A 24,060-nucleotide genomic window follows, 5' to 3' on the forward strand; every position below is an offset into this window, starting at 1 on the left:
TTAACATTTCCCTGCAATATTTGCAAGTCAAACACAGTTAGCACGTACAACCAGAACTGAGATATACTGGATATGTACCTCCCATTTTGCCTGCTCAAGCTGAGCAAAATGCAAACAAACATGGTGAAAACATAAATTAAAAGCAAATCTACTATATTTTTAGAAGCATGCAAGGACTTTAAAATAGTACTGCCATTTGAGTTGTTTGGAGTGCCTGATGTCAAGGCACAGCTTTGGCCTGTGATTTATAACTTGACAGTGTACTTTAAGCTCCTGGCACTGAAAAGCGTGTAGTGCCTTAAATACGTGCAGTTCTAATGTGCTCATCCATCATCAGAGCTTGCAGGAGCCAGCTGCAGTAAGGATAGTAAGATAACAAGCCTTTAAACACTGATTTATTTGCTTTTCCAATCATTTACTGTTTTCTTAGGGAAAATATTTTCAGTATGACTTTAAAGAAAAGTCTTGTGGTAATAATTAACTCATAGTATGTACGAAAAAATATGCAGACATTTCCCTGGTGCCTTGTATTAACATACAGGCAAAAGAGTTGCATTTGCTTATTGCTGATCCCCAGTGACAAACACTCTTGGATTTGGAAACAGACTGACTTCGACTTCACATCACCCTCTCATAAAAGTTCCTTTGCTTTCACGAAGAGTGTGAAAGTGCAACAATGTGAACAAATCACTCTCGGGGAGTGAACTTATGGCACTGTTTAGGGTTCCCTGCTGGCACTGTTCTGCCATCACATCCAGTGCTCAATGTCCTGCATCTTCTGCCATACACCCCAAGCTGACGTGATTTAGAGTACAAAGTAAACATGGTAATCCTCATCTCCTTACTTAGTAAAACTTGGATGTGCTAAAATTTTTCCTGCTCTACACATAAATGATCCTAAGAGAGACTAGTACTAAAAAATAAATACTTTTTTTTTCCTAGGGAAAATTGCAGTTGCTCAAGTAAGTCCTGCTAAATGACTTGAAAATGTTCTGCTGAAGGATGAAAAAGATGCAAGAGAAGGTTTCAAATCCCTAATGCCTGAAGTCAGGAACTTAAGTCTGGTTAAGCACCAGCACATCACTGGTTAGATTTGCAAAGGTGCTGGAGGATTTTTGGATGCTTATTCACTTTTTAAAGTTTGTCTCATGTATTTTCATTGGTTGATACGTAGGCAGGAACTAAAATTTGGGTGCTTGGCTTTGGTCTCAATCTCCCTCACTTACACTTCTTTGTGTGACCAGTCTTAGTTTACAAGACTCAAAATTTGCAGAGCTTCATCTTCTCTTAAAAATTGCCTTGGCTGTGATGTGTGAGTCCTCTGCAGCAGCAGCTGCCATCACTTGAGCCTCTGTCCTGGAAGCTGGCCCTGTTTCAGCAGCACCAGCAGCCATGTGGGGTTGGCAACTGGCTGCTCCAGCTGCTGGGAGAACCTGGGGCTGTACAGCCCATGTCAAAAAAAACCTGTGAGCTGTGTGTATCTGGTGGTCAGGTTCCCTAGGCCTGCAATGCATGCCTTTAGATGGGCCTGTGCAGGCAGCCCTGAACGTGAGGGCCGATGTCCCTCGGCTCTGTCCTGTGTGCAGCCGAGACAGTACACACACCCCGTGCCAGCTGAACGAAGGAAGGGCTGAAGGCTGGCTAGGAACCTGAAGCCTCGGAGGTTTGCTGGTGCTGTATGAGATGGCCATGCACGGGGGTTTACTTGTTCATGTGTTGCACACATTTTATTCAACAATTTTTTTTCTTTAATCAGCTGTGTTTTTCTGAGAAACCTGGCCAAATCTGCTCTAATTCCCTTGTGCTTCATACTCAGATCCAAAGGTAGCAACCACCTACAACTCATCTTTGGAGGAAGAAAATCTCTTCAGACTCTTTTGTGGCCAACTCCCCCAGTATTTTTATCTTCCTCAACCTACAGCCAGTGTGGCACTGGGAGATGAATATGTGGTGTGTTGTCAAACCACAGGAAGATGAGAAGCAAGGTAAGTCCCTGAGAAGGGAAATCAATTCCAGGACATCCCTTTTCCTGAGAACTAGAGCAGTACAATCCTCACTGGAGTGTGATGAGCACTGCTGGAAAGACAAATGGTCTGTGCTGTGGATTTTCCAGTGACAGGACAGCTTATTCATGACCCCTCCATGTTGCCCCTGCTATGGATGTTTCTCTGTCTAAAGCAACTAACATAAAAAATCACGTTCTGCAGTTTGTGCAGTATTTCTTGATAGATGACAGATTTGGAGTGGTAGATGGGGAGGAGAAAAATGCAAGGTTGGCAGAGAGCTTGCTAGCAGAGCCCTGCCTCATGGTTTTCTGGCCCTGAAACACATGTTGGAAGCTAGACAGTCCAAGGGAGTCTGCAATCCAGTATGGCAGAGCTGTCAGTGAAGGGAGAGCAGAGACCAGTGAGGACACACCAGGCTGGTCACCTGCAGGTACAACACGTGCACTGCCAGAACACAAGGGGATCACACACAGCTTGTGTGAATGGGGGTGTGTGTGTTTGTCCAACAGGGATCCCTCCAAGGTGTTGCCTCTCATTCAATGCCTGGCACTGGAGACAGAGACAGTGGAGTGCTGTGAAAACACAAAAATTCCTAAATGTGTTGAGCACCACCCCGAAGCCTCCTGCTTGCTGTAGCTACGCGGAGCGTTCACACAGGCCTGACGCTGTGCGTGGCTCGTGATGGAAGAACACACAGTTCCTGTGCTTATTCTCTTCTCAACACACTGATTAAAAACCCCACCGCCTCCCTCTGCCCAGGCCTCAGAAGCTTATTAAACAAGCTGACTTTGTGCTGCAAACAAATTACAGCATCAGATAAAACGTGTATTACCGACAAGCATGTTAATAAATCTGATAAGCCAAATTACCCCAGCTGACAAGGCAGCCCATCTCCTACTTCGAAAGCAGATTTTGTATCAGTGGGGGAGGGATTTCTCTCTTTTTTTTGCTGGAACCTATTTTATTACAAACTAGCACATCAGTAACCCCACACATAAACATCAACAGCACACTGCATTCATCAGGTCAGGATAGCCTGTCTTTGCCCCAAAACAAGGTACTAATCTGCAGCTTTTATCTCAGTCCCCTTTTTTTTTGAAAACATTTCAGCCTGGAGAAAGCCTTTTTTGGGTTTCTACACTACTTGTAGCCACATGAAACCAAAGCTACTGACACAACTTATGGCTAGAGCAGCCAGCCCTGAGCCTGTGAGGATTTTCGTGAGGCTCAGCCCTGTTCTCGGGACCTCTGCCCGGCTCTGCCCAGGCATTCACACAGGTTATCTCCCCGGAGGATTTCCTTGGGAAAAATCAATCCATGGCCCTGCTTTAATTCTTTGCTGGCTATAAGTAGGTCATGTGATGAGAAGGAGCAGAGAGGGCTGGGATGATTGAGTGACCTTGAGATACAACTCTCAGCATGGTTTCTTCTGAGGCAAGTGAAAATCCCTCAGAGCTTTGGTTTCTTTTCAGATCTAAATCTTGATGAAGCAGAAACCTCTGAAATTCATTCCCCAGAGCCACTGCCAGCTTGATAACGATCCTGTTTCCGGAAATGCTACAAAGCTGCTACCTCTTGTACCTTAAAACCAAACCCAATGCAGGACCCCAAGCTCTAAGACCGAAAAACTAGGGGAGCTCTTGGGTTAGCAATCAGGGAATGTAGTGTGGCATTGAATTGCTTCTGGGGCTGGAAAGGGAAAGCTGCAAAAGGTAAAAACGAAGTGCTGAAGCAAGCATGAAACAGGAAACGAGTCAGCCCCGGCAGGCGATGATGAGTGCCGTGTGGGAGGGACTGTGCAATCACATTTTTTGTGCTGTGAGAATGAACATGAAATTACAAGCCTGGCAAACATCAGCGATGAGGAGCAGGCTCTGCAGGCGGACTCCTCCCCAGGAAGCGGGGGGCGAGGGGCGGGACCGCGGGCCTGAACACCCCTCTGGCTCTCTGCCTGCAGCCCCCCTTCCCCTCACCCTTCCTCTTGACCTGGCTGTGCTCCTTCTCACAGGGCAGATGGCACCTCTGCAGGCATGTATCGGTGATCCCTCCCGGGACCTCGCTGGCTGAGAACCAGGAGTCCTTTCTCCTGTCCGCTCCTGGGCTGCCTCAGGGAACGGCAGGTCAAGAGTGAGGTCAAAGCCCTGGATCCTACAGCCTGCAGTACAGTCAGTCACAAACAAAACAGGTCTGATTAGCTGGGGAACAAGTCCCTACAAAGGGACTGGAGAGAGCCTGGAAGGGGGGGAAAACATCCCTGCCTATTTCTAGGAAATCAAACTAAGAAGCATCACTTGATTTTATGCAGGGCAGGAAGGAGTTATTTCTAAGTGTTAAGGAGGCAAAAATGATTTGAGAGTTTACAAACATGTACTAGAGCTCCCAAAATAGCTCTGACTCATCTGGAAGGCATCAGAAAGATCTTTATTGTTTCATGTGCGCTTAGAATGGCACTACTGCAAGTGCTGCTAGTGTGTGCCGTAGAAACATGGCCTGGAAAATAACTCTGCACTTTTTTTTTATTAAGAAAATTTTAAATTTGTATCAGCTGCTGCTGCTTAGAATAGAACAACTCTAACCCAGCAACTCTGTGGAGCACAAAAATGCCATGTACTCGGCCAAAACTCCACTTAACTGTGAACCATATCAGTGTAAGGGTAGCAGAACTGCATGGGAAATTCTTTGCTGGAAGTGATGGGAAGTTTCTCTTTGTCCTGTAGGATACCAGGAGTTTTAAATCTTGCCTTCCCAGGCTGACACAAGCATCATCACCAGTGGAAGGAAGTGAGACTCCATGCCTGACACTGGGTGTGTGGGGAAGATGTTGCAACAGCAACAGCCTAAAGAAGCCCCAGTGGGGCAGGCTGCAATACAGTCCCCCAGTGTAGCCTTTGAAATGGGCGTTACTCTGAACAGGCATGTTTTTCCCCTTTGATTACTCACTTCCTCTAAGAGCAAGAGGAGCCAAATGCTCATTACAAGCCAAGAACTGGGTTTTTTTGTATTATTTAATGGCAGTGTATAGCTGCTAGTCACACACTTTAAATCATTAGTGGCATGACCATCTCTTTCCTTCCCGACAATTGCTGAGAAATGGCAGTGCAGACAACGAACTGCTTTTTATTTACCTCTCATAAATCAGGAGCAGTCAGGCCTCCTTTGTTCAAACCCAAAAGAAAATAAACTGGTCAGTAAAACATTACCACCAGGCTAAGTAATACCCACACAGGTTCAGGAATCCTGCACTCTAGCCCGCTGGGGCTCAAAGCATCCCCATCTGTTTCCTTTCAAAATATTTAATCAGAGACAAAAGTGACAGTGGGGGAAGGGAGTAGGAGATCAAGCAAAGCTGGAGAAAACCACCTCTTCCCCACGCCAACAATGAGCTCTGTACTAACACACTTAAGCCAAAAGAAGGATGACTGCTGAGGAGAGAGTGACCAGAGACTTTAATCTTCAGATTTTGCAAGGAAAAACATTTCCTTTCTCCCACAGGAGCTGCCAGTCTGGAGTGCTCCCCGTTCCCCTCCCCTCTGCTGGCCAAGCTTTCCTCCTGTGTCAAAATTCCCACTGAAGCAGTAGTCAGCTAGATAAACAGAGCAGTCCCCAGATGCATCCCCTTGGAGGCTGAAGTAATAGGTCATGGGAAACAAGCAGAGGCAACCATTTCCTCCTGTTGGTCTCCAACAAGCATTGCTCAAACTGAAGCTTAACTAAACAAGCCAGAACTGAATTCCAGTTGAAAAAAAAAATCCATTGGTGCATTAGAAACCATGTTTATCCCTCAATAAATTAAAGGTCTTAGGCTCACCCTGGCTTGGAAGCCAGGTTAATTGCAATGATGTGTAAATTGAGTGTGTGCTACTTGGTCAAAAAAGCACCCCCTCCTAGAACAAGCTACCCTTAAGAAAGGGACAAAAAATATTAGTGAAAGTAGGAAAACCTTTCCACATGATGCCTGTGGTTACAGCCCTTTGGGTTTTCTCTTTTAAGGAATTCTGTAGCTCTGAAGGGCTTCAGCCTGACTCTGAGGTCAGGGGAAGGAAGTATTGTCCATCACCCTCAAGTATGGGAAGGATGGGTGACTTCTCCATACTGGCACCAGGAGATGAAGCCAGGCAAATGTTACTCAGCCCTCCAGATCATCAGCAATGTATGCTAAAAGCCAAATGAATTCTCCCTTCCCAGACACTTTAACCTCAATAAAAGTGATTTCTGCCATGAAAGAAGGGCAGGAGATACCCATGGCTATGCTCCTTCTCCCTGCCAGGCCTGTTACACTTTTCTCAAAGTTTCCGCACCCCAAATCTAGTGATTTTTATTTAAAAATCAAAACTTCTCCTCAATGTCAGGCAGGTTTTCACAGCTTTTTTAACATGTGAAGAGAGCAAAACTGTTCTGAGAGATTTAAACTGGGAGGCAAACAGGTCATCATAGGATTTCCTAGGGATCGGGAGCCTGAAGAGATTTGGCCAGAAGTAGGTCACATACTTGTCTATGAAAACAAATAATTAGTCATGTAAAACTATAAATTGGGTGGTTTCCAAAGGAAACAAAAGACATGGCAGCAAACCAGGCAGAAATGGAGATAATATAGGACATTGTTTCAAAGCCATTTTGCAGACTGGATCTGCCTGCCTTGTTCAGGGAAAACTCTTCTTGTTTTACACACAGGAACAGCAAGCAGGCAGCTTTCTGTCTACCAGAGCCTCTCCAGACACTCTTATTGCTCTGGAGACAATGACACAAACCTATTTTTTTCTAGCAAGAAGCAATTCCCACCCTCAGGCTGAAATCAATAGTGGTTAAGGCACTGCATTACTATCTATCACGGGTTCTTCAAGGACTCCACCAAAATAATCAGGCCTTGCTGTCTGAATGTGAAGCAGGCACCTTTTAGGGTGGCTGTAGCCTGTGGTCCACATCCCTGTGAATGGGTACTGCTGACAGCAGTTTGGAGTGGTGAGAACAGCTTAAGAGCTGCTGCTGGTGCTGCTCCCAGGATGCTTCCATGCATGCCAGGGCAAGGCATGCTGGAAACTCTCTGGCTCCTTCTGTCAACACTTAGAGAACTAAGTTACAGAAAGAGGTTAGCTGTTTCCTAAGAATTAATGTCAGGGTCCTTGCTGAAACAGGGACTTTGCTCAAGAGAAGAAACTCACAAGAGGAGGGGGTAAATGCAGGTTATAAAGTACTTAGCTGGCCTGTGCTTTTTGATGATGTACAACAGGGTTTAACAGGACCCTCCTTGGCTTTGGCACTGAAAAGACAGAGTGGTGTTTACCAACACATATTGAGCAAGCACTAACAAAGTACTGCTAGCAGAAAGAGAACAAAACTGTAGCTCTGCAGCTTGGACCAACATCTGACAACTAAGCATGGCTTGTAAAGAATAACTACAAAGAGTCTGTGTCATGGCTCAGTCTGAACACACACGCTTTTCAGAAAAAGCTACGAAACTCTTTGATACACTTCTATAGTGTATCAGTGGTTGTTGGTGCCCAGCATCCTGTGTGGCACTGGAAAATGGCATTTCTATTAAAACAACTTTTTAAGAAGAAAGAAAACATAGCACTCAGAGAGACACAGCTCCATTGCACAGAGGCACAACTCTTTGACCTGTTTGAAATAAAGAAAATAAGAATAGTACAGGAGTGGTAATAGTGGTTAGTAGGCACACTAGAAAAGAAATACCCTACATACACTTTTCTGGATTACCACATTCAGAGTCTCATAGCCAGTAAGTAAAATATCCTCTTTGCTATTGCACCATGAGGATCTTGTCTTTGCTGTCACTTCCAGCTGTGTTCTCACTCATCACCTTTGTTTCATTTTGGTTTTCAAAGAAAAGATAAAGAAATAAGACATTCTCTTTAGGACATGCATTCAGCAGTGAACTTCTGACTAGGAGTTAAGATGAGTTCAGGATTTACTGAAAGCAGCCCCAAAGCATAGGAGAGAGCTTTTCAAAACCATGTTCCACTCTTTCCCTGTCACAAGAATGACACTCAGTGCTACATGTGCTGCTGCATTTACCTTGTCTGGCTGTATATTCATTGTCTTCAATCAGTCTTGCCAGTCCAAAGTCGGCAATCTTGCATATTAGGCCGTTGCCCACCAGGATGTTTGCAGACCGCAGATCTCTGTGTATGTAATTCATCCGCTCGATGTACGCCATTCCCGCGGCCACCTGCGAGCAGCAGGAAACACAAGTGGTGCATTTAAAACCAACTCATACATACATGGGCTATAAAACATGTACACCTCAGTGCTCAATACTCTGAAGACAGACCTGGGCCGCCATGTCCACCAAATTCGGTAACTTCAAAGCTCTTCCTTCTCCATCCTTTAAGAAATCTAGCAAACTCCCTGTGAATGCAGAGTTGACACAACAGAGAGATGTCAGTAAAACAACTCATCAGAATGGAGGTGCAGCAATATGTGCAATATTAAAGACAGCAATGTTTCAAGTTCAAGGGACAGTTTTGAAAAACCCCATAATATCTTCAAATTCTCCTATTGTACTCACTTCACTCTTTAAGGTTGGCTTGCAGAAGAATGTGCCACTAGTACAACGAGAGTTGCAGGGAAAAGAAACAACATTGTTTTAAATTTTCCTGACCATTACTGAGAAAGCTGATCTTTCTTAACTTTTCCAGTGCTCCTTAAAACTACATACCTGCTGCTCTCTAAAGACCTCAGCTAGCTGCAAAGCAGCAGCTCAGTTCCAAGCCACACAAGTTATGGAAGAAGTCAGATCCCAGCTCAACCTGTTCCAAAAGAAAGGTCAGCCTGGAGCCTGGTGAGCCCAAGGGGGACAGCATTAGCAAAGGCTATTTTTCCTTAGAAATTCGTAGTGCTCCTCCTCTAGGTAACCCAGAACTAAATACAGCATGAGCCATTAATTTTAGAAGACAAAGAAGAGATGAAATGAAAGCAACTTCAGCAAAAGCTATAAGAACATCACTTTCCTGTGCAAGGGAAAACAAGAAAGTACCCTGTTGCTTTAAAAGAAGAGCCTAGGATGTTACAGCTTCTGTCCTAATCTTGTATCTGAAAGTGTGGGAGTCTCCTTTAAATAAGGTCAGTGGATTGGTTTAATAAAGGAAAAAGACAGATGATTAAGCGTTTCTCCCTTGATAAATCGTCAGCCTCAACTCAGATCCAAAGATGTAAAATGTTACAGTACAAACTAGTAAAGTTAGCCAAAATAAACCACATACTTCAGAAGGGTTTTGAAAAGTCTTTATTTTTAAAGGGAAAAAGCATATGCTTGTCACTGAGACATATGATTAAAGTGTGAGTTAGTCAGGGCTTGGATGCCTTGGAGGAGGGAGGTGGGCAAGCATCTGCCAGGAAAATAAAAGTCAACTCCAAATAGACTGAAAGAATGCACTTAAAATTTCAGGGTATCCTCCAATGCACAATGAAACTTCCCTGTGAGAACTTACGTTTCCTATTTGGTTCATCCAAAACAAGCAGATTTTTTGCTCTGCTCTCAGCACCCCTGCTGGAGATCTGATGGAGCAAAAAGTTTTCTTTTTCTCATTTTACTGCATCATTACCAGCTAAGTAGCTTAAGGAAAAGAGAAGAGAGAATGGGAAAGTGAAGGAAAAAGAGCAGGGAAAGAATAATATGTGCAAATCATGTATTGAGATGATAAATGGGGTGGACTGAAAGTGAAGGGTGATCTGAGAACAAGGTGCAGTGACAGGACTGGCTCAATGAAGAAAAAGAAATCCTAGGCCAACAAGTAAACACTGAAGGAAGATGCCTTAAGAACTCTCTGATGCCTGGAAAAGCTAGGATCTTGGGAAGCAGCATGTAGTATCATCAAACCTAGAAAATGCAAATCACTTGTCAGAAACGTTTAGATGCTGATGCAGTTGGAATCACTTAGGCTGCACCAACTTCTCTCTCCCCTAGAACAGATTTTCTTTGTACATCAGGTTTTGGGCCCAGTTCATAGTGGAATTCATAATTCTTCTGAAGCCAGAAGTGACTCTAGTTTCCTGTTCCCTCTCTCCTTCCTCACGTGCACCCCGCTGCACTTCCCTCTGTATCCCCAAGGAGCAGCAGTAAAGAATAAATAGTATCGAGCACAGCAGCTCTGGCTTCACCTTTACTCATGTACTCCGTGACAATATAGATAGGCTCTTCAGATACCACAGCATAAAGTTGGACCAATTTGTCATGTTTTAGCTTCTTCATGATTTGGGCTTCCTCTAAGAAGGATTCTGGAGACATGGTGCCAGGCTTCAGGGTCTTGATAGCCACTTTAGTATTTCCATTCCACGTACCTACAAGCACAGACACTAGTTAGATTAAATATCTTCTGCTCCTTTTTCTGTCTGACGCCTAATGTAACCAAGAAAAAAAATAGCAAGGACATTTAATATAACTTTTTTTTTAAAGTTTGGTTTCCCTTGTTGCCTTATCATTATATTCCTCCCACGCCTCCTTCATATTTTAGTCTTTTTCTGTTACACTGAAAAAAAATATTCCCATTGGCACTGGGGAATATTGCTGTTGTCCTGCTCAGACAATGTTTCCAGTGATCTCCACAGAAACCTTCTCTGTTTCTCTGAGTAAGAAACGTGGGACTGCTGAAACCCATCTTCATGTATTCCCTTGCTAACAAGTAATTGCTACAGGCAGCAACACAGCTCCACTCACAGATTTGGACAACAGAACTGGTTAAACCCAGAACTCCTCATTTGCAAGACATGTTAATGTTTTGTTTCTGTTCTGAGTCAGATGAAAAAAAAAAAATAAAAAAAAACTTCCCAAGAAACAAATCCTGAATTGATGTAATTTTATAAAACACGGGTGTGTTTCCAAACTGAAATGCGTCCTTTTCCTTCCCCTCCTTATCCCCAGGAGCTGCTGATAGAAAATGAGGTGGTTCCTGTCCACTTCAGTTTGCTCTTTACTTGTGGTCAGCACTGAAATGGAGAAGTTGCATCGTTTTTCAGCCATCACCTACCAAGCCTTCTGGAACACCCAAAAGCCTGAACCAGAACCTGGAGAGAGCTGGGGAAGGCTGACTCAAGGCATCCTGCAAGAGGTGGGGCTTCACTTGTGTATTTGCAAGGGGGAGGAGGAGGACTGGAAAGAAAGAAAACCCAGAAGACCTATTTATGCTAACAGTGGGAGGGGATGTGGGATTGTTTTGTGTTGGGGTTTTTTATTTGCTTTTTGTGTGGGAATGAAAAGGAAGGAAAATTAAAATGGGCAGAAATACCACTTCCCAAGTGCCTTCTGGTTGTCCTTTGCCCAGACTAGCCAGAACCGTGCTCCAGAGCCAGGGCTAAAATGGCTCTGAATGTGATCTGTAGATAAGGAGCTGCTGTGTGATAAGGCAGAACAATACTAAATGACTTCAGGAATTAATCACATTGGGTAGAAACTGCCCCTCTGCACTTAAGCATGAGGATAGCAGAAAGCCTACAGAAAGTCTGTGTAATGAAAAAAGGTAATGTGCAAAATAACCCAGTTTGGCTTTGTTAAAAGTACATGAACAACAACAGGGCTCAGCTGCTGCAAGGGAACTGGTTAAGCCAAAATAATTTTATCATGAGATTTTGCAACCTGCCAGAGCATAAAATGAGCCATAACATGGGTTCTTTTTTGTGCAAATGCTCAGGTCCCAGGTCCACCTTGCCTAACTGAGGACAGCAGAAGAGCAGTGGAGGAGCTGCTGCTCCTGTGCTGTTCCTCACTTTTAAAGGGCAATCCCAAATGTCTGGGGGGCTTGAGGCACATATTAGTCAAAAGCATGCAGTGCAGGTTTGGTTTTCATTATACCTTGATTTCCTTCTGCCAGTTCAGTGCCAGGTATCACTGTACTGCCAGTGGAGCAATGCCTTGAGTTACCACCTCTGCTACCCCAGCACTCCTCAGGAGGACTCCTGAAGCCTTAATTTCTCTCAGTCCCTCAAACCAGAGCTGAAGCAGGACTTTGCTCTAGTGGCACTCCTGTGTAAGCTGGGAAGGATGTGGTTTTGCCTCTAGTTTCAAGCAGGGTGGCCAAAATCTTTTCTGATGGGTGACCAGGAGCGTGTTTTGTCTGGAGTCACTGAGGCTCCAGACTGCAGTGTGCCATCAGTCACGGCCACTTTGCAGAGGTACCACAAATTATATGAACCAGGAATGAAACCAGAGTTTCATGGGCACCAGATGGCATTAAGAAAATAGGATTTCATCTCATGCGTTAACAGGATTAGCCGTTTACTATCTGTTTTAATAAAAATCCCAGGACTCATTTAGTTACCATGAAGTGTTTTCAGCAAGTCTGTTTTTAAATACTTCTATGAATTTCTCCAGTTTAAAAAAAGAAAATCAAACAAAAATGTTAACTTATCCTCTTAGCCCCGATTCCAGTATAAATTCTTAAATTTTCTTGTTGTGTTTAGGTATATTTCTCTAATAAAAAACTAGCATAGACTTCCCTCTGAATTCCTCCCATATGTAGTTAGTTACTACTTAATGCATTTTTTATTAATTTTTACTGTGTTAATCTACTCCAATTTGGTAATGCTTCAGGGTTGTTAACATATTTTTACTGTACATTAAGAAAATTAATTTCATACTTGTAATAATAATTTTTGCATTTCTGACAGATACCTGGTACTTGTACTTGGCATTTTATTTCTCATAGCAGATTTTTTTTTTTTTACATTTTTTCCTTTAACTTGTTGTAATGGTTTAAGATCTATGGCACACAGAGATGACCACTAAATATTAACATCACCTGGAAACTTGTGCATGCCTTCAAGATGGAGAACAAGAAGGAGAAACTGCAGTTATCTGGAGACGCCAAGAGAAAATGTAGGCAGCTTTCTTTGCAACAGGTCAACTGTAATTCTGTGAGATTCTATAAATTTATATATTTCTAGCCTATAAATTCTATAAATCTCACAGACTTGCTGCTGTGCTCCTTGCTGTAGTCTTGCAATGGAAAACAGCAGCAAGAACCCAGGAGAACCCACTGGTTGTTCTTGCTGTACATATTTTTGTGTCACTGCAACAAAAGGAGTGGTCAAACTGCCCCACCAAATTTTTGTGAAGAAACAACATATTCTTTATTTGAATTGGTAATTTGAAATGGTAGAGTCTCTACAGAATGCAATTTGGCACAGAAATTGAGCCACATCTCATGAAATGGCCACTATATTGTGTTTCAATGCTATGGCCATACTAAGATTTACGTAAATTGTAAATTGCTATTGTTTTATACTCATTAAAAGAATGGGGCCCAGGATGGGTAAGTTAAGCTCGCTGGTGTGCAGAAAACAATGTCAGTGGATTTGGAAAAGGCCAGTATTTCTCTACTTCAAAGTGGGGGGTCAGCTGGGCCCAGCAAATTTTGCCTCTGTCGTCCCTGATGTCTATACCACATTCTGCTCCAGATACTAATTTCAAAACAGACTTGAAGAAGTGGATGCATAGGAAAGCTAGCTTGACAATATCAGCTTGCTAATATTTGCCATTATTTTTAAACTGGGAGAGTGGATGGAAACATTTTCAGGGTCTGATTCCATCAGTGCTACAACACACGAGGAAAGAAAAATGTCTACTTACCAGATTAATTTCTGGTTAGCCATTCTGCCTTACAGGTGTAGCATCATTCCTATTTTAATACCTAGCAATTGTGTAGTCACCCAAATAAACCCAATGCAATTAATGAAGTTTAATGCCCTGACCTCTCATACCACTGAGCGCAAGTGAAAGGAAGCTTCCCCATGGATTACTGTACTTAGGTTTGACTGTTTCAGGCAATATAAACTAACATTTCATACTATTCTGATCTTTTAGCTTTAAGATCTATACTTGAAATGTTTTATTTCTGCCAAGAGGGCCTTAAAAGATCCATCCAAAGCAAAATATATTCTCTGCCTTACCACGCCACACTTCAGCGAAACACCCCTGACCAAGCTTCTGTTCCAGAAATAATGAATCACGTGCAACTTCCCATGCATCTTTAGCCAATCCAACAGTTTGTGGAGTATTATTCGTAGCAATCACAGTTAAGTTAAAACACAAACCATCAGCTTTCTCTATAGGAGAGGAAATTAATAAAAAAAACACACTTATAATCCAAAATTATGCATGCATTGAGAAAGATGGAAGGTGAGGGTCTCTCAGTGCTGCATTAAAGTTCATTTGCAAACACTGTTTTTTGGATGTTGAAGGTAAGGACTTCTTTTGTTAGCTTGCAGAAAAAGGCTTCTTGGTATAGCCAAGAGATTACTATGTGAGCCTTGATTTATTATTAAGACAGCAGTAATTTGTCAAAATCAAGACCTTCCAAGGAAACACAGAATTTCAGTTTTCTTTTGCCATCAATTATAATGGAAGTTGAAGATTAAAGAATTTCAAAGTCAAAGACATGATTCCAAAGACATTTTTCCTAACAGTTTGAGCTTTGCTATTTTCTTTTCTTATGGGTCACAGTGTCTTACATTTTCACCTTCCATCTTGTAATCCCCACACAGAGAGCTATTTTAGAATAATTATTTTGCTCCATACCCATCCATACTTCCCCAAACTGCCCATTTCCCAGTCTCTTGATCAACTGTAGGGACTCTCGTGGAATTTCCCAGACATCTTTGGTTTTGACAGACAGATCAGTAAGCCTTGGCATTCCTTTATGACAGGGGACTACTAAGCGGCAGCAAAGACCTGCAGCTCTCTCTGATGGAGCCAGAAGTGAAGCCAACAGCAAAGGAGAGGAAAGAAAAAAAAGTGTGACATGAAACAAATACAGTAAGCATAAAAACAATGCTACTCACAACAGCTGTTAGTTGCATACCACAAAGCATCCTGGAAGATTAGGAATTGAACATTGAAACATATTCATTTGAGACAGAACAGGAAATATTTTAGTCTCTGCAAAGCCTGAAATGGAAGGTGACCGCCAATGGCTTCTCTTGCAGACTCAGGATTTCCCTCCTCCCACAATGCTGCATTAAGATAACCTCTTGAGTAACTGGTTTACTATGGTACAGGATAGCTTTTTAAAAATAATCTGTAAATTGCAAGACAAATTGTTTCTGTACTGAGTAAAAGCAACATGGAGAAGATTAATTTGTTTTTTCTGAAAAATCACAGCCAGGAACATTTGGTGGATATTTTGTAGCCTGGGAAAAGGCATTTTCTATATTCTGCTCTGTGAAAAGGTGTCTTTGTAGGTGTCACACAAAAGACTTTTTCTGACATTCTTTCTAGAGCAAATCTTCATTAGCATATGCAGGCAGTCCTGCATTGTTCGGGGCAGGTTCATTATATTACCTCTTGCAAAGCTTCACAGAAGACTGAACTGTGACAAAAGTCACACAAGACATTTTGGCAAGAGTAAAAGCAATTGTATCTATATATAAAAAATACATATACACACATATTGATGAGGAGCATACCATGCTGCACAGAGCAGACTACAATATAAAGCCTGCACAGTGACCTGCATCTTAAAGCAGGTGCAGCAGAGCAGAACCAGGTGGGGAACTGCAATTGTACTGCAGACTCAAACATAATCTGTATTCTTCTGTGCAGAATTCCTTGCTATGCAGGTGAACAGTTTGTGTCAGCATCATAAGGTGGGTAAGCACTGAAGCTCCTTGCAACAAGCTCTACCTCATTAGCACAACTGCACATTGTGGCTCTCCCAGAATTCGGAGTGCAGAGCAGGCAGTTAGAGGGGGTCCTTACGGGTGAGTCAGCTGGGGCTGGCATGGAATGAGGGCTCCTGTGTTCACCTGGGTCCTGGAGACTGCAGGGGAAACCTCTGGAGTGCTGGTCTGTACCATACCTCTAGAGCTACCCTGCCTGCATCCTGCTGATTATGCCTCCATGTTGCACAGAAATGGCTGTTTCCAGATCTATTTGTTTCTGCATCGGTGCATGGGAAATATGTCACCCAAATAAGCTGACCAGAGGAAACTAAAATTTGACATATATCAACTGGTACAGTGAGGTTGGAAATTATCTTCCCTATATGTGAGTTTTTATACCTCATTTAGCTTGAAGTAGAGTGACCAGAAACAACTAGAAATTCTCCCTGGCAGCATACACCCATCAGGAATTGGGTGGAGAAGACAGCCAGATGTCTAGTATGAATAGCGTAAGAATACAGCAGACAGAATACAAAGAACACAGAAAAAATGCCCCACAGAGAAGTTGATTTCCCAAGTAAAAATTATGAAAAGTTTTTGAGCAGCAAGCACTGGGGGACATCTGTTAATATTATGAAAAGCTGAAGTAAAGGGAAAAAAACCCCAATAAGCAAAATAATTAAAAATAGAAATTTCTGCTTAAAAAATGACCATGCTGAGAAGCATGGCAGTCTTCTGTGTAAGAACCAGTTGTCCTATGCAGAGCTTGGGGGGGCTTTAAAGTTGCATTTGCTGTACACCAATTGCCAGTGACAACAGGATGTACTTTTGGAATAGTGTATGCCACACTTTATTCACAGGAATAACAAAAAAAAAATGGTGGGTGGACACAAATAGTGTACATAAAGAAAGACCCATACCGTCTTATGTATTTAACATAATTTAAATGTTAATACTTTGCACATAGAACAAAAATCCAGTGGGAGAATATATGCAATTTATCAGGTAATATATGCAAACCTTTTGGCCATTGCTTTAGGTGACTGAATCCCACAACACAATTCCTATTTGCTTATTAGCAAGAGTGTGCTGCAAAATGGCACATATTTAGCACTTGCTTGTTCACAGGGAATTCATGCTTGGAGATGTGCAAGTCAAATTCAGTAATTCTGTTTGCTTAGAAGAGGGAGAGCTGACAAAACCTTTAGCTCAGTAAAGTGTTAGGTTTTAAAAGCTCTGCTGCTGTATCCTGTGAACAGCACTCAAAGACATTTATAACTGTAATGGGAAAGGGATAACAGAAGATGCATTACAACAAGCAAGAGTCATAGATCAAATGACTCTTTAAGGCATCTTACACATACATCAGCTCAGCAGCAAACACTTTTGTTTTAAAATACTTCAGAGTGCCATGTATTATCTGAAAAATTACCTGAGTAATGCTGAACCAGCTGCTGAAGAGTTTCAAATTGTGCCCGAGTTGTGATATAATATCCACCATTGTCAAGTTTACGAATCTTATAATGTTTGACATGATCTCCTTTCATATCATCCCAGTCTCGAATAGACAGGGAATAGGCACCTGTTCCAAGCAAAGGAGAAATAAAATTGTAATTAGCTTTTAGTCACAAAGACTTTGGTTTCCTGGTCAGTTGTTACAAAGTGAAAGAGAAATTCCTTCCAAAAAGCTCACTGTGTCCTGCAAAGGAGCAAATTAATCTAACACAATGAGATAAGTGTCAGAGAAATCCTGGGATGTTCACACCATGTCCCTTTCACAATGTTCAAGAAAGAAACTGGGACTTCTGTGTAAATGAAAACTCACATTTTAACATTTACTGCTCCAGGCTGTTTAACTGACTTCCTATTCTAAGTGTCAGGTTACACTGCAAATACTACACTTCATGTAAATGCCAGTGGGTGGTAAATATCAAGATTTTCATAGGAAGCTCTGGAGATAATGGCTTTATATGTGGGTAGTGTTGTCACCTGGATGGATGCCAAACTTCTTTATAAACATTAACCAACCAAATAAGCATACCTTGTATGCCACAGTCTTTGGAAGGTAATACTACACCAAGACTGAACACCAGCTGATCCACAAGAACTTCATGTTTAACTTCCCAAATCCATGTGGGGCTTTAGAGCTTACTAGTGGGATTCAGATGCCCAAGCACATGGATTAAGTGCCATGTGAGATGCCTCAGGACATGCTGCTTGGCAGTTCTCCCACAGGCTGTCACATTCTTCCAGCCATGTGGATGCCCTGCAGGCATTTCAAATGGCTCTGGATGCTCACAGCCAGGTAAAGGAACCTCCGTTGATAGGCTGAATTCAATTTTAGGTGCAGTGGTGGCAGTCTGTAGGTGGGCTGGGGGCTTGATTTATATGCCCATACATAAGCCTCTGGTGCTCTGAGGGCAGCTGAATCCCAGCCCAGTTTCCATGAGTGTTATGGCACTGTGGTGTAATACCAGTGTGGGCACTTGTGTCTGCATCACAGGCAGCTGAACAGAGCCCCGGCTTCCTGATGACTGTGGGGAAAAAAGCTCAGCCACCTATGTGGAGACCAGCACGTTCAGGTGTCTTACTTTGGAGGACAGTCCTATTTTACATCCAGTGGCACACGTGTTGGTGTTCTACAGTGCCAAAAGCAAAGCAACTTTTTTACAGCATAACGCAGCATCTGAACAAAAACATGGCCCATTTCAAAGAGAGCGAAGAAAACAAGTTTTCACCCATGGCTCAGACAAATATTTTGTATACTCAAGGGAATTTAGACATTAAAAGGAGAAGAGGTAACTGGCAGCCGCAGAGATCTCAGGAAGGTCCTCCTTCTGGAGCCTCTGCTGCTTTCACTGGTAACCATGTCAGCTATAAGGGCAGGAAAGGAAAACCACCAGTCACAGTTTTGCACACGATAGGTGGTCCCAGTGTGAGGTGTCTTTCTTGATGTATCCTCAGGAAGAAGCCTCCCTGACCACATTAACCAGCAACAGGTTGCACTGGTGGGGGGCTCATCCCCGAGGGAGCTGCAGTGAGCAAAATGTCTGTACCATGACTCCAAGGACTTCTCAAATTCCCCGTTGTTTGTCCCCTATATAGGAGGAAAAGAGCCAGCACTTAAACAGATGATTCTGGTTTATTTGAATGGGAGACACTCTTAAAGGAGTGTCAAGGGTTGTTTTATGTCTCTCTCTTTCCTTTTTTTTTTTTTTACTTTTATGTATTTATTTTGGTGGGGTTGGAACTAGATGATCTTTAAGGTCCCTTCCAACTCAAGCCTTGCTGTGAATCTATGATTTCTAAGTGTAGAAAAATACCATTTGTTTAGGACAGTTTTCTGAAGAGGTTCTCCCCCTGAGTCAGTACAATACATCTCTCTCAACTAGGAGTTCAAAGCTTTTTGGTGATTTGCAAGCACATCTTGTGCATGCTTTGTACCACCACTCTGGGCTGTACTTGTCAGCCTCCTTTCAGAATTTTCCAGGCAGTCTTCTCCACCTCCGCATTTTTGAGTTTTGATCCACTGGCAGCAGCCGTATTTTCTTTAGTCACGCTCCCTGCCTATCTGGTCACTATTTTAGATTCTTTAGGAAAATGTAAACAATCTGTGGCTCCAGGTTTGCAATTGGAGCTGTGTGGGTGGCCCTCTGTGGACCCCCTCTGACCTCAGATCAAGTTGCAGGACTGGAGCTTTAGTTCAAATCTGGACATAAACAAGAACCAAGATGGATTTCATTATTCATTTATTTAGGCTGTTGGTTATCTATACTATTCATTATCATCTGATGATAAATTGAAATATAAGAGATATAAATAATAAAAATTCGGGATAGAAATACAGCATTACAATATATCACACTAATGATTTTTTTTTAAAAAGCCAAACAACTAAAACCAGACAGTCTTGAAAGGTGGAGATTGAAACCAGGTGAAGGATTATACAGACAAGAGCTGATGAAGTACTTGGGTAGTCAGGCATTGAAAAAATGAAAAGCCAGCTCCATATGATTTATTTTGAAAGTAAGAAGAGAAGGCAACCATGATCAAGGGAGGTTAAATTCATGTTGAAATCATGATGATACTTCTAAGATGATCCTGATTAATTTTATTATTGTTATTATTTAAAGCAGAAGGGACAATTCTAGGTCACAAAACAATTCCTGCCTCAAGCCCATGACTAGTTGGGGTAAGGCATTTTGAGAAGACTTATGGCAGAACAAACCATTTAAACCCACCCAGTCGATTTTTTTCTCTCTTGAACAAGCTCTCTGTTTTCCTCTAACAACATACTCAAACACCACAAGGATAAGAAGGGAAACAGGCATTTTTTACAAAAAAACATGCACATTTATTTTTTCCCTGTAGCTCTGATGCAAACTCTGCTTGAAGATGTAGAAAGCCTTAAGTTCGAAGGCAGAGAAATTAAACTTGCTGCTCTAAGTCCACCCATGATGGATTACTACATTTCCCCAATGTTTTTGTGTCTCACAAGAAATCAGAAAAATTTCTAATTTAAGCTGACTTAGCTAAGTAAACAGTGCTGCAAAACAGATCCCCTATCACTGTACAAAACCGGGGAAACCAGACTAAACTGATAGTGTGGTTTAGAGAAACAGTGTTGTGTTTGTTTTTAGGATCCATGGCTGCATGTGAGTGAGTTTTTAAACTTGGCACAGAGTGGGATGAAGTCCTGCTCCTCACACACATCATAGCAACTGTTGGTGAAAAAAAACAGGTGGAGCCTATTTGCAGAAAAGAGCAAGTTAGAGCCTGTCTTGCTCCTGGTGAGAGAGCCTCACTACTACAGGAAGCACGATGAAGCTGTGGGGTGACAAGAAATTGTCTGCCTGAAACAACAGCAAGTCTATTCAGATTTTGTATCAAAAACAGCCTTCAGAGTTATAGGCAGCAAAGGGAGAATCCAGCTACTGCAGGAGGCAAAAATGCAAAACCTACAATTTTAGATGATTGAATGCAGCATCTGAAGACAAGTCAGGGAGAGAAGAGTGGAAGTACTGCTTCTCTTCTTTAAGCCCCTTCACTAGCCATGACTCCAGCCATTTTGCATGCTGAGCCTAGCTGATAGTGTGCTCTGATCAAAGCACTGACAAGTCAGTGCTTTAATTACGTGAACCATCATTAGACTACAGAACGTATATGGAATTAATTCTAGTGACTTATGCCTCCCACAGCTTTTGTTTTGGGTTGTTGGGTAATTAAGAAATGGCCAGGTTTGTTTTTACTTAGTTGCAGGTTTTCTGCTCAACAGTTGTATGAGTTAGAAAGATCTTTTCATACATGTGAAGCTTCTGAAGAAGATTTTGACAGGCCCTGTGAGCAAAACGTAAAAGCAAAAATAGCACCCGCCAAGAAAACTGGAACTCCTCCAATATTTTTAGAGGGAAGGAGGAGAATACATCCTTCCACTTGACTTCAACAGAATGGATACAGTTTAATACTTTATGAATATATTAATTAGAAGTATATTCAAATCTTTCCCATGTTAATATGTGAATTTAAAACTACTGCATAATTTTTTTTTCTCCTTTTTTTTGTTCCCCCCAAGGATTGAGCATTTCAAAGAATCACACCATGCAGCTTGCACTGGAGATACCATGGGTTGAGCATGAGTTGTACTTTGGTTGTTCTCTACTTTGAACACTCACCCTATGACCTAGGATATCCAGACAACCAATTCCCTAACACAAATATATGCAAAATGATACTTATCTCTACCTTCATACCACTGAAAACAGTATTTCACACACTTAGCACAATTTTTTCCATACTACCTTCTCATTCCTAGTCAGAATACCGTTGCCCAACCTACCTTTGGTAGTTTCACTTTCCCGGATCAGGAAGGTACCTCTGGGGTTTCCAAACGACAGCAGCTGCCTCTCGGCATCTTTTCGGCCAAGCTTGCCAAAGTACCACCTTAGGGAAACATCAGAAATAGTGAGACAAATGCTACACAGCATTACTAAGTAGTGTAACAAAGCCCAGACAGGGAGACGATTTCGTGTGGAAACTGTGGTTACTCAGATACCGTCGACCATTTTTGTCGTACTGTGTCTCTTTCATCATGCTGCAAAGCCAACGTGACAAACCATGTAGTAGATGCTCCTTGTGTTGGGCAGTAGCTCTTTGCATTCAGCCCATAATCAGTAGGTGCTGAGAATGTTTGGTGTCCTACAATAAAGGCCAGACTTGGACAAACAGAGACCAAGACGTGGTGGGTGGAGGGTATACACAAGGAAGAGAGCAGAGAACTGTGTCGCTGCCTAAGAGCAGTATTTTTACAGATGCTGCTATCAACTACATATTTGACTTACATAGTGATTTACTAGTACTCAGTATTTTTGTTGCAGCACAGCTATAAAACCTCAGTAGCAGGACGAGATTCAACCTCTCTGTGGTTCTATACGAGGCTTTCAGAGTTACAGCCTTTTTTCTTTCCTGCAGCAACGTTTTTGTATTGTTTCACAATCAGCCAAGGACCACATGAAGTACAGACTCCAGTAGTACCTGCTCAGCTCTATAAACTCCTCCACTGTATCCTTTATATTGGAAATAATGTGAATACACACATCACTCCTTTTCTTTGCACACACAGGTCCTCATCAGGCAGCCTTGTGTATGCATTGTGGACATCCTACCTATCCTAGGACTTGTATTTGTTGATACAATGTGCCCTCTCTAATGGACAGTTTGCACACTAATTGACTCAAAATATTTTTACAAGATGGTTCAGGAAAAGCAAGGGCACCTTTTGGTTAAAGCTTGAAATTAGCTGACACTTGAAAAAAGGAAGCAGACCTGTGTTCCTTTAGGTTTTCTTCCTTTGTTTTGACATTGAAAAAGCACTGAGCTTGTGCTTCTTTTGTTACTAATTACCTAATTATTTATCAGTGCAGTTAAGAACCGAAATAAATATAATGCAAGTCATTTGAAAAATCGCTGAAATCAATCAAAACCAACTCCTCACACCGCCTTCTAATACAGCACTAATGGGTCTTTAGAACAAAAAAAAGAAAACATACTCCTCTGCTTGGATGGAATCGACTGGAGCCACATAATTACTGGGAATGTAACCAGTTTCGCCTGTTGTCAAGGAACGGGCCTCCCACCAGTCTCCTTCCCTGGGGAAACAGAGGTGAGGAGGAGAAGTGAGAGCAAGACACAGCTGTAAAGACAATGATCTGACTTCATTAACAGCACCCAAAACTGCACGGCCGTAAGAAGCCACAGCAGCTCATCTCTTTATCACTGGCGGGCTTCTGAGAGAGCTGTCTGCATCTAAACCCAAATAATACACGTATATCTTTACACCTATAATTACTGCAGCAGTGATTAGTACTGTAGCCTTCCAGACGTAGCATAATGGCACGAAGAGGCAGAACAGCCCAGTGTAATCGGGTTTGGTGAGGGCTGGATTTGGACTAGGATATTGAAAACTGTATCCATAGCAATTATTCTAATACAGACCCTTGAGAGAGCTAATAGGAAAATTGCCAAAATGAATGCTGTGTGCTGGTTTTGGCTGGGATGGAGTTAATTTTCCTCAAAGTAGCTGGTATGGGACTATGTTTTGGATTTGTGCTGGAAACAGTGTTGATAAGGCAGGGATGTTTTCATTACTGCTGAGCAGCATTCCTACAGTGTCACGGCCTTTTCAGCCTCACACCCGACCAGAGAGGGGGTGGGGTGTGCATGGATGTGTGTGAGGGGACACAGCCGGGAGAGCTGACTCCAACTGACCACAGGGGTATTCCAGAACATATGGCATCATGCTCAGCATGTAAAGCTGGGGAAGAAGAAGATAAAAAGGGGTTTGGAGTGATGGCGTTTGCCTTCCCAAGTCACAGTAAGGCATGATGGAACCCTGCTTTCCCAGGGATGGCTGAACACCTGTGTGCCCATGGGAAGCTGTGAATGAATTCCTTGTTTTGCTTGGCTTCTGTGCATGACTTCTGCTTTACCTGTTAAACTGCCTTTATCTCAACCCATGAGCTTTCTCACTTTTACCCTTCTGATTCTCTCCCTGATCCAACCACAGGAGAAGTGAGTGAGTGGCTGTGTGGGGCTGAGTTGCTCTCTGAGGTTAAACCACAACACAATGTCACATTCACTGCTAATTTTAAACTTCTATGAGCATAATTAATCTGAAACCCAAAGATATCAAAAAGCCATCTATCAACATGGCATTTTAGATGGCCCTTACGGATCACACTTCATTGTCCAGATTCCCTCTGCTGGCCACCTGGCGGAGGTAGCTGAAGTAGCAAAGGACTAGGCTGCATTTTCAAATACGTAAAAAACCCTCTTCTTCTACAACATTTAAGTGTGAAGAGGCTCATGCAGGACCATCTTAAGGCAGCATTCTGTAGGCTCAGCATGAATTTTTGTCTTACGCTGGTGCACAGAGTGGGGACATGGT

The 24,060-nt window shown here is 42.5% G+C and overlaps 1 protein-coding gene and 1 long non-coding RNA gene across 6 annotated transcripts in view; one reads left to right on the forward strand and one right to left on the reverse strand.

The window, feature by feature from the left end:
• The window catches only part of LOC116440588, a 91,396-nt gene extending 80,032 nt beyond the window's left edge, over positions 1 to 11,364 (forward strand). The window contains exons 2-3 of the long non-coding RNA XR_004238695.1: positions 1,817 to 1,985; positions 10,885 to 11,364. This is a non-coding gene — a long non-coding RNA (uncharacterized LOC116440588). The remainder of the gene's footprint in view (positions 1 to 1,816; positions 1,986 to 10,884) is intronic.
• The window catches only part of FYN (FYN proto-oncogene, Src family tyrosine kinase), a 139,334-nt gene that overhangs the window by 13,461 nt on the left and 101,813 nt on the right, over positions 1 to 24,060 (reverse strand). For 3 of the 5 annotated variants that reach the window (XM_032101498.1, XM_032101497.1, XM_032101499.1), the window contains 7 exons: positions 22,664 to 22,762; positions 21,454 to 21,557; positions 17,050 to 17,199; positions 14,536 to 14,700; positions 10,125 to 10,304; positions 8,296 to 8,372; positions 8,040 to 8,193 (listed from right to left, as the gene is read on the reverse strand). In XM_032101498.1, the coding sequence (XP_031957389.1) occupies positions 8,040 to 8,193; positions 8,296 to 8,372; positions 10,125 to 10,304; positions 14,536 to 14,700; positions 17,050 to 17,199; positions 21,454 to 21,557; positions 22,664 to 22,762 (929 nt within the window). Of the gene's footprint in view, positions 1 to 8,039; positions 8,194 to 8,295; positions 8,373 to 10,124; positions 10,305 to 13,907; positions 14,064 to 14,535; positions 14,701 to 17,049; positions 17,200 to 21,453; positions 21,558 to 22,663; positions 22,763 to 24,060 lie in introns of all 5 variants that reach the window. The other 2 variants (XM_032101501.1, XM_032101500.1) reach the window with 2 other exon arrangements.

This window comes from Corvus moneduloides, chromosome 3 (genome assembly GCF_009650955.1).
Source record: "Corvus moneduloides isolate bCorMon1 chromosome 3, bCorMon1.pri, whole genome shotgun sequence".
In the NCBI taxonomy this organism is placed as follows: Eukaryota; Metazoa; Chordata; class Aves; order Passeriformes; family Corvidae; genus Corvus; species Corvus moneduloides.